The sequence below is a fragment of the Budorcas taxicolor genome, chromosome 8 (assembly GCF_023091745.1).
Source record: "Budorcas taxicolor isolate Tak-1 chromosome 8, Takin1.1, whole genome shotgun sequence".
Taxonomy (NCBI): Eukaryota; Metazoa; Chordata; class Mammalia; order Artiodactyla; family Bovidae; genus Budorcas; species Budorcas taxicolor.
Window position 1 is genome coordinate 86,848,336 of NC_068917.1, and position 14,655 is coordinate 86,862,990.

At 41.6% G+C, this 14,655-nt stretch overlaps 2 protein-coding genes across 3 annotated transcripts in view; one reads left to right on the forward strand and one right to left on the reverse strand.

The window, feature by feature from the left end:
- Window positions 1-469, forward strand: part of CENPP (centromere protein P) — a 233,351-nt gene extending 232,882 nt beyond the window's left edge. The window contains exon 8 of the mRNA XM_052644667.1: window positions 339-469. Within this exon, the coding sequence (XP_052500627.1) occupies window positions 339-469 (131 nt within the window). The remainder of the gene's footprint in view (window positions 1-338) is intronic.
- A 63-nt stretch (window positions 470-532) lies between these two features.
- Window positions 533-14,655, reverse strand: part of IPPK (inositol-pentakisphosphate 2-kinase) — a 60,197-nt gene continuing 46,074 nt past the window's right edge. For both annotated transcript variants that reach the window (XM_052644836.1, XM_052644835.1), the window contains exons 12-13: window positions 5,777-5,856; window positions 533-3,164 (exon numbers count right to left, since the gene is read on the reverse strand). In XM_052644836.1, coding sequence (XP_052500796.1) covers window positions 2,939-3,164; window positions 5,777-5,856 — 306 coding nt within the window. In that variant the 3' untranslated portion in view covers window positions 533-2,938. The remainder of the gene's footprint in view (window positions 3,165-5,776; window positions 5,857-14,655) is intronic.

Sequence of the window (14,655 nt, forward strand, 5' to 3'; positions counted from 1 at the left end):
AGGGATGTTCTGGTGATTTCTCACTGTGTTCAACACAGACACCTACTCATTTCATCTAGTTTTATATGGCAAGAATCAAAAGTAAAAAATCTCACTGATGCACTTTTAAAATAGGTTTTCAAAATATTTTTTTTTTTTATAATCACTCAAAAAGCACATGGAAGTAGGGTTGCCCCGTAAGGCCCTCCCAGACTATAGCCTGATGTCTCTGCCTCAGGAACGTGGGGAGGGGCTTGGGTCAAGGTGATTCAGTCGTTCTGGCTTCCCTTCAGTGCAGCCAGTTGAGAATGAGGGAAGTGTCTTGGCGAAGTGTCTTACCCGATTTGTTTTCTTTACAGCCCTGGAACTGGACAAGAACGGAGTCATAGAAACTGCTCCTCTCAGCTTCCGAACCCTACTGGGCGTGCTAGGCATTGAAGCCACTCTAGAAAGCCTGATTAAATCACTTTGTACAGAGGAAAGCAGCTAATTCCCAAACAGTGAACAACTACACATAGGAGTAAGATGCTGCACCTGGAGGTGTGTGATTTTATTGAATATAAACATTTGCTCTTTTCCACTTAGAAACCTTACCTTTAGAACATGTTTATGCAATTATGGCACATTATATATCAGTTGTCGGGACATGAAAAATAAATACAGTTATTTAAATTCAAAATACCAAACAAGTGACACATATAGTGTATTTTTAAAAGTAAACTCAACATCCAAGAAAGTACAGAAGCGGCTGTCCATCCTGGGATATGGGGAGCCACCGTGCCCCTACCTTGGTATGAATCTAAGGGCAGAGGCGGCACCAGCCCATCTCAAAGGTTGGCCCTCCTCCTACCATCCACCACTGAGGGACTCCTGGAGGGCTTACCAGTGCAGCCCCATTCTTTTACATTCCTCAGACACCCCAGGGGGGAGCCACACCACCCTCCTCACCTCCTGGCTCTAGAAGCAGCACTGGAGGCTTTCACAGCACCTCTCAGCAGCAAGTCCTCTGACGTTCACTCTTCATGGTCTTTCACAAAAAAGTAGAGTGGTTAACATTAACAGATGCAGTAAGACAGCAAACAGGGCATTGTCCCTTCACACAGGGCCTTAGCCACCCGGCCCCTCTGCACAGAAGAAACAGTGTTTTCATCAAAGTCCCCCAGAGTCCTAAGTGCTGCACTGACCTGAGTCGCCAGTTTAAAGTAGAATGGGTGAAAACACTGTTTCTATCAAATGAAAGCCTCAGGGAAGGGGCTGAGGTGGAGTGTGAGAAGTGCAAAGGGTTGAGTCAAGACCCTCTAGCAGGAGATACTGATCTTCAATTTTTTTCCCCCAAATAGAGGGTGATTGTTTTCAGACCGTTCACTCCAGTCAGAATAGGCAACAGGAGGCTGCCCAGCCTACCTCCTTGAGGGGCTGGGGCTTCAGAGCGCCACACACGAGATTCAGGGTCCCCTGCATACCCTGGTGCTGGGCAAGACCATCCTCACCCCAGGCCAGCAACCTCAGGACAAAACAACTCTGGCAGCTACCTACTTCCATGTACTCTGGAGCCTGCAGCTTGACCATGAGAACAGGGCTCCATGCACACCCCTATGTGTGGAATCTCCAAAGCCCTGTACCCCAGCATCCCACATGAATGAGAGGCATGTGTTATTTGAGTATCTTTTTGAACCTCTGAGTGAAGAAGTAAGAAGTAAATGACAGGACAGGACTGAAGAATAAACTCTAGAAGAGCTGGCTTGATTCAAATAAGCGTAATTCTCAATTTATCACAAAATTCCCCACAAAAATTATAATCAGCAAAATATTCTTATTTTTTGTGTAGTATTTTCATACAATCTCATGGTTTCACTATTATATTACAATAAGCCTTCATTAGTCCCTCAAAATGATGATATAAATAATCTATACAACCTATCATAGAATAAAAAACTGAAGCCAGGTTTCCCAACAGTTTTCATAGCAGCTGGGCACACTTTTGGTGACCCCAACAAGAACTCTCTTGGCACCAGCCAGGAGTCGCTCATCATGCAGAAGCAGGGCCTTGGGCAGCCCCGATGGGGAGGCGGTCCAGAATTACTCAAGGCCACCAACACCACACATCTTAGTGAAACCCGAATCAGGATGCTGGCCCTGGCAGAAGTAGCTGAGGTTTCCCAAACATCCAAAAGTGTCAGAACACAGAACCGGCAGATGCACAGGCACCCCATGACACCCACCCTGGGCATAGCAGCTCAGAGTTACAGCTCTGCTTTCAGCTTCCACAGCAGCAATTTCAGGTGGGAAAGAATACCTTGTTTCCCCTAAAGTTAAAGATAAAATCATTCAACACAAAATAGAAAGTCAGTGCTCGCATGAGTGGTGTCTACCCCTGCCCTGAGTCCCACGCTCCCTGCTGACCCTGAGCAGAGCAGTGGGTACGGCACCTCCACACGGACTGTGAGTCCGCTGCTCAGAACTGATGCCCACATCAGCAACTTAGCACTCTCCACAGCAGGGAACTACTAAAGATGCGCTGACACACGGCTTGTGTTGGAAGAGTGACCAGGTAACTCAGCTGGGAACGTTCCAGTAGTATCTGTGTTTTCTTCAAAGTCCAAACTGTAAGGTGTATGTGACAATTCAAGTTTTCTATGTTAGGATTCTGGTGGTAGGAGATCCAAACCTTGAGTCTTATAAGGCTTTTTAGAGATTAGATGTGAACCGTGGGTGGGAAGGGAGAACTGCCCAGGGGCCTCCAGGGAGACAGCACACTGCTGGGCTCAATGTCCAACATTCCTTGTCCTGGAAGCTGTCTCTAAGGGTATTCCATGTCTCCCAGAGGCAGTCCCACCTGAACAGGGGTTGAAAAGCAAAAACATTCACAGCCAGAAGTCACCCAACACAACAGAAAATAGCTCTATCATTCAACCTTCACATTCTGTGTTCAAGTTTCAAAGCCACTACAAGAAAAAGGTTAGACCTTATGGAGAACTAACGTGCAATCTTCACTTTCCTTGAACCTTGTCGACATCACGGTGGCATCTTTGGCATGTACAGTCTTTAAATAGTAGTTGACTATCTTGCCATCCAGTTTATACTGATGAGGAATGCTCTCGTAGGGCTTGAGGTCAAGATCCAGCACAGACACAGAGAAGGCAAACCTAGATCTTGATGAAGGGACAACAGGCCTTTGATCGGAGCTGGAAGCAAAAGAGCAATTTCAGAATACACAAACCTCCCAAATCCTCTCAATGCAACTCACAAAGAGCACCCATTCTGTGCATCTATATGCATTCCATCTCTATCTGTGCCAGCTGTATGCCTCATGCTTGAAGCTTCTGCAAGAGAGGCACCTACTGTGATACCTACCAGCACACCAGATAAGAAAGAGTTAAAGTGCAGAAAGATGGAAAAGCAATTAAGTAGACTATGCAATTGATATTCCCCATATCCCAGTAGTATAAACAAATGCTAAAAATGTTACTTATCATGAGCCAAGTATTACAAAACCTAAGAAAAAGAAAGTAGATCTAGCCATACAACAGCCAAATGCATAAAATGTTAAGAACAGACTTCTCTTTATGTATCTTTTCCCATGTCTGGTGAGAAACTCTTGCTCCTCTATGCTTTTTCACATTAGGAAAGAGAGATCTGGTTTCATGTTTTGTTCTCAAATGGTTTCATGTTTTATTCTCACATTGTGTCTGTAGTGTTTTCTATTTTGTTTCTTAGGGTTTTGCTTTGTGGTTTTTCTAAATATTGGAATAGTTGTATGCTTATAACAAAACATAAACAATTACTTGTACTTAAAAACACTTGATGTGAAGAGCTGACTCACTGGGAAAAAACCCTGATGCTGGAAAAGATTGAGGGCAGAAGGAGAAGGGGATGAAAGGATGAGATGGCTGGATAGCATCACTGACTGAATGGACATGAATTTGAGCAAATTCCAGGAGATAGTGAAGGACCAGGAAGCCTGGTGTGCTGCAGTCCATAGGGTCACCAAGAGTCGGACGTGACTTAGAAAAACAGCAACAACCAAAACACTTTCAGGCTAGTTCTGAATTTTGTACCAACATTTCTGTCTATACCACTTAGCTCTCAAAGTGCTCTCGGTATGCATCCAAATGACTGGCTAAATACATTACATGAGCTCAGTTTAGCCCAAGAGAGAAGTATTAAGGAGTTCTGGTTTCTCTATGCATACTATTCTAGATTTACACATTATTAAAAACAAATAAAATACCAATTTCTAAAGGTCCTGCCTGGGAGAGGGAAGGCAGATAAAAACATTCCTATCTAATAACCTAATTAAGGCCTAGACTCTCATTCAGTTCCTGCTCAGAAATACTGTTTATAGGAAAAATGAATCCCTGGCTCAGTTGCTGGGGTCTTAGCTACTCCCTCTTGAACAGCAGAGAACATGTATACAAATTAAGGTCTTGCTTCTGAGTCTCACTCTCAGGGCCTGACACCCAAGCTTCATGCAGCTGGGCTAGGACAGTGAACATCTCTGGCCCTCACCAGGGCTGCACATTTCATAGGAAACCACACATCACATCAGAACCAACACCCAACAAGATGACATGGATCAAGAAAGGAATCCATCACACAGAGTCTGGTGAGAGCATGGTGCAGGCCACTCCTGAGGAGCCTACTGGTCAGCCTCTGAGTCTTCTGATACCTAAAATGCTTCTCTACTCTGTGGATGACACAGGTGCCCACATGGTTCAGAAGTTTCTGGACACACATCCTCACTCCTCTCCCAACATGTCAATTTCTGTTGAGCAGCTGTGGTCAAGGGTGTCAGGACTCCTGGCCCCCACCCCATCACACATCTGTATCCTGACTACATCCTTCCTTCAGGAAGCGTGATAGATAGTAACATTTGTGTGCTTTTCTCTCACCTAACAACACTAGCTTAATCCAAATGGATTCCTGCTGCTAAGCACTGGGAGCATTTTCTTAGGGGATAATGAGAGATTTCAACTAAACAACTCTTTTTAAAAATATTTCAGTTATGCCCTATAAATGTCCCTCCGTGTTTCCTATCAGAAAGTGGACAATCCTATGCCTGCCAAGAAGCAGGACTCTTAGGAATGTTTAGTTCAAAAGCATCAGAAAACCGAGTGGCTGGCAGCCAGTTACAAGGTCATCTTGACCCAGGAACACACATCAGAAGATTATGGAACATTCCACAAAACCATGTGTGGGGTTTGGCACCCTGAAGATTAATGCTAAAGATGCCATCTAATCAATGAGAGAAGATTATCAGGTTCATCCTGAATTCCTAGGCAGAGATAGGATTGGATAATGATGTCCTGGGAGAGATGCTGCAAAGAGGAAACAGAACAATGAAATGTTGTTTTAAAGGTTTTGAAATGACTATAAAGGTTGGCACATCAGGACCTGGAAAAAGGAAGGAAAATAAGGCCTAGAGTAACCTACAGCTTCTTGGGCCTCTGAGCCATGATGGAAACTTGGGGTTTTCTTTGACAGAAAGGCATTTGCACCACAGCATCTAAACTGCTTCTAAAGTCCTTGAGGTATTTTCTTAGAAAACAGTAGTAATCTTGAATTTAATAGAACAAGCTTTTAAAATTATTCTCAAAAATGTCTTTTTGACTTGTTACAAACTTGTAAAGAGCAAGAGTTAATAATCCCCACTGTATTAAGTAGGCCTTGGAAACTGGCCTTTGTTCATAGATACGATCCTTCAAGGGCCTCTCTAAATATAAGGACACCAACTCTCTTGCCACGCCACAAAACCTTACTAGACCAAGGACACGTGACACAGCAGAAGGTGCCTCACCTTGCATCCTGCAGACAGGGAGAGAGTGCAATCATGATGGAGCAGTCCTTCGCTGTCATGGCAACCCGGTACTGCTGAACCTGCAGGGAAGGAGAAGTCAGTTCCACAGCACCCCCACACGTACCTTTCGCAACTGGAGAGGTCCAGGAACTGGTCCCAGATCAGGGGTGGGTTAGGAAGACCCAGGCCCAAAGAGCTCATTAGAGACCAGTCCCGTCCTCTGACCTCTCACTGTAGGCAATGTATGGACCCTGATTCCGGAGACCTTGGACTTCAGCAAGAAATCACAGTCCGCCTTGTAAGAAAAAGCAATAGCCACACTGACAGCACTGAGTATCACCCTGGGTCTTTGTTGCTGCACATGGGCTTTCTCTAGGTGTAAACAGTGGAGGCTACTCTCTAGTTGTAATGCACAGACTTCAGTAGTTACAGCACAGGGGCTCATTAGTTGTGGCTTGTGAGTCCTAGAGTGTGCAGGCTTTAGTAACTGGCACGTAGGCTCAGCAGTTGCAAGTCTCGGGCACTAGATCATGGGTTTAGTTGCTCCATGGCAGGTGGAATCTTCCTGGACCAAGGATCGAACCCATGCTCTCTGCACTGGCAGGAGGATTCTTACCCACTGCACCACCAGGGAAGTCCATTTGAATTTTTTAGACTGAACAGCTCTCACTTTTATAGAAAAAAACTAGTTACAAAAAAGTGGGCCCTACACATTATCACTAGCTTCAACATCTGTGTGATGGCAGATTGTAACTTCTTGTCTCCCTTTCAGTCATTTCCTTCAATGAAACACATCAAGAGGACTGCCCTGAGACAACACTCAAGCTTCATTCCACAAGGCAGGAATGTGTGGGAAAGAGGGGAGAACCCCAAGTGCGGGTTACAGAAGTGTGGCCTCAAGTTTGGCCTGCAAAAATCTTTACAGTAGGAGGAAAAAGAAGCTCTTCTCCTACTATTCATTTAGCTAAGAAATCAAGTATTTTACAATATATACACACACAAAAATCCAGTCTAAAATTACAGAGATAAATATTAAAATATAAAATATTGCATCCTAATCTGCAAGACTTAAAACATAAAAGCCATGAAAGACAAAGACATCTGAATACCTAAAAATAAAAAGCTTTTATTTGATACAGTTATAATCCAAATATAAAAGAGTTGTTGAAGAACAGGAGAAAATATCTGCAGCATATAATAATCAACATCAAGAATATATGCAAGATCTCCCTGGTGGTTCAGTAGTTAAGAATCCACCGTCCAATGCAGGAGGTTTGATCCCTGGTCGGGGAACTAACAGCCCACTTGCTGAGGGTCAGCTACTGAGCCTGTGCTCTCTGGAGCCTGCGTATAACAAGTAGAGAGCCCATGAACCATGATGAAGACCTCTGTGCTGCAACTAAGACCCTACACAGCCAAGTAAATACATATAAAATATATAAAGTGCGACTAAGGTCCGTCTAGTCAAGGCTATGGTTTTTCCTGTGGTCATGTATGGATGTGAGAGTTGGACTGTGATGCAGGCTGAGCGCCAAAGAATTGATGCTTTTGAACTGTGGTGTTGGAGAAGACTCTTGAGAGTCCCTTGGATTGCAAGGAGATCCAACCAGTCCATTCTAAAGGAGATCAACCCTGGGATTTCTTTGGAAGGAATGATGCTAAAGCTGAAGCTCCAGTACTTTGGCCACCTCATGCGAAGAGTTGACTCATTGGAAAAGACTCTGATGCTGGGAGGGATTGAGGGCAGGAGGAGAGGGGGACAACAGAGGATGAGATGGCTGGATGGCATCACGGACTCAATGGACGTGAGTCTGAGTGAACTCCGGGAAATGGTGATGGACAGGGAGGCCTGGCGTGCTGCAATTCATGGGGTCACAAAGAGTCAGACACGACTGAGCGACTGAACTGAACTGAACTATTCACAGTACCTAAGACATGGAAACAACCTGAAAGTCCATTGACAGATGAATGGATAAAGATGTGGTACATATATGCAGTGGAATACTACTCAGTCATAAAAAAAGAATGAATGAAATAATTCCATTTGCAACAACATGGATGCAACTGGAGATTATCATACTAAGTCAGGTAAATCAGAAAGAGACAAATACCATATGGTTTATTACTTAACACATGGAGTCTAAACTATGACACAAATTTATCTATAAAACAAACAGATTCACAGATACACTGAAGAGACTGCTGTTGCTAAAGGAGTGGGGGTTAGGGGAAGGATGGATTGACAGTTTGGGATTAGCAGATGCAAACTATTATTAAAGTGGATAAACAACAATGTATATCACAGAGAACTATATTCAATATCCTTAATAAGCCATAATGGAAAAAAATATGAAAAAGAACCTATGTACATATATAACTGAATCACTTTGCTGTATAGCAGAAATTAACACTATATAAATCAACTATACTTCAATAAAATTTTTTAATACATAAAATGCTAGATCAATATGTAAAAAGAAAACTAATCAAAAAAGATATGGACCAAAGAAATTGACAAAAAATAGCCAATACAAATATAAGATGTTCAAATGTACTACTGATCAAGGAAATGCAAATTATAACTGAAAATCTTTGCTTTCATCACAAAACTGTGTCTTATATATATATGAAAGGGCTAGACTTTCACTTCAAGCAATGCTGGAGTATAATCAGGGCCAGTCCAACTGCTGAAGTAGAAAAAGCTAAACAAAATATCAAAAACACCTGCTTGAAGGCAGAGGTCACAAGACCGGGGAGAACTGCTTAACCAGGGGGAGGACAAAGACCTTTTCTGCCTAGGGAGTGGATGACAATTCTGGAAGGCCAGCCAAGAGACACTTTAACCTTCAGGGCTATGGGTCAGGAACCATGATGAATCCCTGTTCTGGGTTAGTATCCAAATGTTGCAGCTTTAGACAGGGTGAGCCAGAAGTCAACAGGCCTTATCAGGAACTGCAACTCTGCTTCAAAGAGAATAGTCACCAAAGCTGGATTAAGATGGCCCAGCTTGCTAATGCTTCCCAGGTCCCTGACAGAAGCAAACCTAAAATTCTGTCTAGAAGATAACATCCTAGGCCTCAGATTATCTCTAAACTAATTATACAAATACAGTTTCTGACACACAAGCAAAACTACCCAGGCACAAAAAGATGATGCCGTGAGAGAAAACCAGCAAAAAAAAAAAAAAAAAGCCCACAAATGAACCCCCCCCCCCCCCCCCCAAAACCCACAATGGTAGAAAGAGGTATCAGGTATCATGGACTCCAGGTATCAGAGGTACCACACACACATGCTGCTTGGCTCAAAGAAAAACAAAATTAAGAGCTTCAGAGAACTGGAGACTATGGGGTTTCCCTTGTATATTACTTGTCGCTTGTCCCTTGCTGCTTTTAATATTCTTTCTTTGTGTTTAGTCTTTGTTAGTTTGATTAGTATGTGTCTTGGCATGTTTCTCCTTCGGTTTATCCTGAATAGGACTCTTTGGGCCTCTTGGACTTGATTGACTTTCCTTTTCCATGTTGGGGAAATTTTCAACTATAATCTCTTCAAAAATTTTCTCATAGCCTTTCTTTTTCTTTTCTTCTTCTGGGACCCCTATAATTTGAATGTTGGTGCATTTGATTTTGTCCCAGAGGTCTGTGAGATTATCCTCAGTTCTTTTCATTCTTTTTACTTTATTCTGCTCTTCAGAAGTTATTTCCACCATTTTATCTTCCAGCTCACTGATTCATTCTTCTGCTTCAGATATTCTGCTATGCTTCCTTCTAGAGTATTTTTCATTTCAGTACTTGTGTTGTTTGTATGTTTATTCTTTAATTCTTCTAGGTCTTTGTTAATTGACTCTTGCATTTTCTCCATTTTGTTTTCAAGGTTTTTGCTCATCTTTACTATCATTATTCTGAATTCTTTTTCAGATAGTTTGTCTATTTCCTCTTCATTTATTCCTCTTCTGTGTTTCCAGTTTGTTTCTTCATTTGTATAGTATTTCTCTGCCTTTTTATTATTTTTTTTCTAACTTACTGTGTTTGAGGTCTCCTTTTCTCAGGCTTCAAGGTTGAATTCTTTCTTCCTTTTGGTTTCTGCCCTTCTAAGGTTGGTCCAGTGGTTTGTTGTAAGCTTTGTATAGGGTGAGATTTGTGCTGAGTTTTTGTTTTTCCTCTGATGAAGGCTGAGTGAGGTGGTAATCCTGTCTGCTAATGACTGGGTTTGTATTTTTGTTTTGTTTGTTGTTTAGATGAGGCATCCTGCACAGGGTGCTACTGGTGGCGGGTGATGCTGGGTCTTGTATTCAAGTGCTTTCCTTTGTGATACTCCCCAGGGTTAGTTCTCTGGTAGCCTAGGATACTGGAGTCAGTGTTCCCACTTTAAAGGCTCAGGGCTTGATCTCCACCACTGGCACTGCACCAGAGCTGGAGCCAGAGGGAGCCGGGAAAGGGCCAGGAGCAGCTGGGAGCCAGTGAGCAAGCCTGAGGGGCAGGACGCAGGGCACAGATGTGTTTTTTCACAAATTGGTTTGTGGCAACCCTGCATCAAGCAAGTCCATTGGCACCATTTTGCCAATAGCATTTGTTCACTCCATGTCTCTGTGTTACACGTTGGTAATTCTCACACTATTTCAAACCTCATTATATTATATTTGTTATAATGATCTGTAATTAGTGACCTTTGATGTTATTATTATAATTGTTTTGGAGCACCAGGAACTGGAACCACATAAAATGACAATCAACAAATGTGTGTTCTGACTGCAAATACCAACTGGCCATCCCCCCATCTCTCTCTCTTCCTCAGGCTCCCCATTCCCTTAGGTCAAATTAGGCCAATTAATAACCCTACAAATGGCTTCTAAGTGTTCAAGTGATAGGAAGAGTCACAGGTCTCTTACTTTTAAATCAAAGGCTGGAAATAATCAAGCTTAGTGAGGAAGGCATGTTGAAAGCTGTGATAGGCTAAAAGCTAGGCCTCTTGTAACAAACAGCCAAGTTGTGAAAGCACAGGAAATGTTCTTGAAGGAAATTAAATGTATTGCTCCAGTGAACACACAAATGCTAACAAAACAACTTACTGCTGATATAAAGTTTTAGTGGTCTAGATAGAAGATCAAACCAATCACAAAGCATGAAAGCATTAGTCGCTCAGTCATGTCCAACTCTGCCATGACTGTACCCTGCTAGGCTCCTCCGTCCATGGAGTTCTCCAGACAAGAATACTGAAGCGGGTTGCCATTTCCTTCTCTAGGGGATCTTCCCAACCCAGAGATCAAACCTGCATCTCTTATGTCTCCTGCATTAGTAGGCAGGATCTTTACCACTAGTGCCACCTGGGAAGCCCAAACCAATTACAACATTTCCTTAAACCAAAGTCTAAGCCAGAGCAAGGTCATAACTCTCTTCAGTTCTATTAAGGATGAGAGAGGTAAGGAAGCTGCAAGAAAAATTTGAAGCTACCAGAGATTAGTTCATGAGGTTTAAGGAAAGAAGCCATCTCTATAACATAAAAGTGAAAGATGAAGCAGTAAGGGCTGATGTAGAAGCTGCAGCTAGTTATCCAAAAGATATTGCTAAGATAATCCATGAAAGTTAGGCAACACTAAACAACAGATTTTCACTGTGGATGAAACAGACATATCAGAAGAAAATACCATCTAGGAATTTAATAGCTAGAGAGAAGTCCACGTCTGGCTTCAAAGGACAGGTTGACTCTTGTTAGGCACTAATGCCACTGGTGACTTTAAATTGAAGCCAGTGTTCATTTACTATTCCAAAATTCCTAGGGCCCTTGAGAATTATGCTCCATCTACTCTGCCTTTGCTCTATAAATGGAACAACAAAGCCTGGATAACAGCACATCTGTTTACAACATAGTTTACTAAATATTTTAAGCCCACTGTTGGGGACTATTTTTCTGCTTAGAAAAAAAAGATTCCTTTCAAAATTACTGCTCACTGATATCCAAGAGCTCTGATGGGAGATGTACAATGAGATTACAATGTTTTCATGCCAGCTAACAAAACATCCACTGTTTCCCCATCTATTTCCCATGAAGTGATGGGCCCAGATGCCATGATCTTAGTTTTCTGAATGTTGAGCTTTAAACCAACTTTTTCACTCTCCTCTTTCACTTTAATCAAGAGGCTTTTTTTGGGCTCCAAAATCACTGCACATGGTGACTGCAGCCATGAAATTAAAAGACGCTTACTCCTTGGAAGGAAAGTTATGACCAACCTAGACAGCATATTCAAAAGCAGAGACATTACTACACTAACAAAGGTCCATCTAATCAAGGTTATGGTTTTTCCAGTGGTCATGTATGGATGTGAGAGTTGGACTGTGAAGAAGGCTGAGCACCGAAGAAGAATTGATGCTTTTGAACTGGGGTGTTGGAGAAGACTCTTGAGAGTCCCTTGGACTGCGAGGATATCCAACCAGTCCATCCTAAAGGAGACCAGTCCTGGTTGTTCACTGGAAGGACTGATGCTGAGGCTGAAACTCCAATACTTTGGCCACCTCATGCGAAGAGCTGACTCATTGGAAAAGACTCTGATGCTGGGAGGGATTGGGGGCAGGAGGAGAAGGGGACGACAGAGAATGAGATGGCTGGATGGCATCACCGACTCGATGCACTAGAGTTTGGGTGAACTCTGGGAGATGGTGATGGACAGGGAGGCCTGGCATGGTGCGATTCATGGGGTCGCAAAGAGTTGGACACAACTGAGCAACTGAACTGAACTGAATACAACATCCATTCCATAGCCCATGAATCAAGGAGTGATCTCAGCTTTTAAGTCTTACCAGTTACATTTTGTAAGGCTGTAGCTGCTACAGATAGTGAATTCTTCTGATGGATCTGGGCAGTCAACTGAAAACCTTCTGGAAAGGATTCCCCATTCTAGATACCATTAAGAATATTCATGATTAATGAGACGAAGTGAAAAGATCAACAATAACAGTTTAGAAGAAGCTGATTCCAGCCCTCATGGATGTCTTTGAGAGTTCAAGACTTCAGTGGAAGAAGTAACTGTCGATGTGGTAGAAACAGCAAGAGATCTAGAATTAGAAATGAAGCCTCAAGATGTGACTGCACTGCACATCATAAAAATTTTATTTTTATGATAAAATTTTACTGGATAAGGATTTGTTTCTTATGGATGAGCAAAAAGAAACTCTTCTTGAGACAGAATCTACAAGTAAAGATGCAGTGAAGATTGCTGAAACAAGAGACTATTTAGACTATGACATAAATTTAGTTGGTAAAGCAGTGGCAGAGTTTGAGAGGACTGACTCCAAGTTTTGAAAGAAGTTCTACTGTGGTAAAGTGCTTTCAAAGAGCATTTCATGCTTCAGATAAATCATTCATGAAAGAAAGAATCAACCAATGCATCAAACTTCATTGTTATCTATCTTATTTTAAGAAATTGCCACAGCTACCCCAACCTCCAGCACCCACTACCCTGATCAGTAATTAGCCATGAACACAGAGGCAAGGCCCTCCACCAACAAAAAGATTACCTGCTATAGGCTTAGGTAATGATCAACATTTTTTAGCAATAATGTATTTTTTAATTAATTATGTTCTTCAGACATAATGCTATTGTGCACTTAATAGAGTATAATATAGTATAAACATAACTTTAATATGCACTAGAAAGCCAAAAATTCATATAACTCACTTTATTAAGATATTTGCTTTATTGTAGTGGTCTGGAACCAAACCCACAATATCTCTGAGGTATACCTGTAACCACATTAACAGAAAATAGAAAAGTCACATGGTTTTCTCAATAGAAATAGAAAAGGCATTGAATAACTCAACACCCATTCCTAAAAAATCTCCTAACAAATCAGGAATAGAAGGGAACTTCCTCAATTTGATAAAGGTTATTTATTTTAAAGTAAATCAGGGCTTCCCTGGTGTTTCAGTGATAAAGAATCTTCATGCCAATGCAGGAGACATAGGTATGATCCCTGATCCAGGCAGATCTGACATGGTGCAGGGCAGTTAAGCCCATGCACCACAACTCTTGTTGAGCCCGTGCTCCAGGGCCTGGCAACCAAAACTACTAAGCCCATGTGCTGCAACTACTGAAGCCCATGCACCCTGGAGCCCATGCTTAGCAACAAGCGAAGCTACCGCAATGAGAAACCCATGCATTTCAACAAAAAGTAATCCCTGCTCGCTGCAACTAGAGAAAGCCTGTGCAGCAACAAAGACACAACATAGCCAAAAGTAAAAGAAATAAATAACATTTTTTTTTAAATAAAACAAACAACATCAAAAAAGCCTACAGTAAACAATTTAATGGTAAATGCTTTCTCTTTAAGATTGGGAACAAAACTAGAATTTCCACTATCAGAAATTAACTACATGCAGTTAGGCAAAACAAAATAAATAAGTAAAACGTATAAATATCAGAAAGGGGAAAAAAATCAAATTCACAAACAATATTTTATGTAGTTAGAATTAGTGGCTTCAACAAGTCTGAGCGATAAAGAACACCTCAAGGTAGAAAAATCAATTGCATATCTATATATCCACAATAAACACTTAAAGTGAAATAGTAAGATACAATCTATATCTAAAACCATCAAATATCTAGAAATATATCTAGTAAAATATATGATCTCTCTAAAACTATAAAATGTTTTTATCAGATTTTAAATAATACCTATTAAAAAGAAAATGCCTATGTTGGGAATTCAATCTTGTATCAACTCTTTTCATCATTTTAGTGCCAAATCAATCAAAATCCCAACAGGTTTGTTGTTGCTTTCCCTTACAGAACTGAACAAGTTGACTTTTTTTTTTTTTTGAGGTACAGTTGATATACAATGTAAGCTGATGTAAATTTCAGGTATACAACCTAGTGAGTCACAAACAAC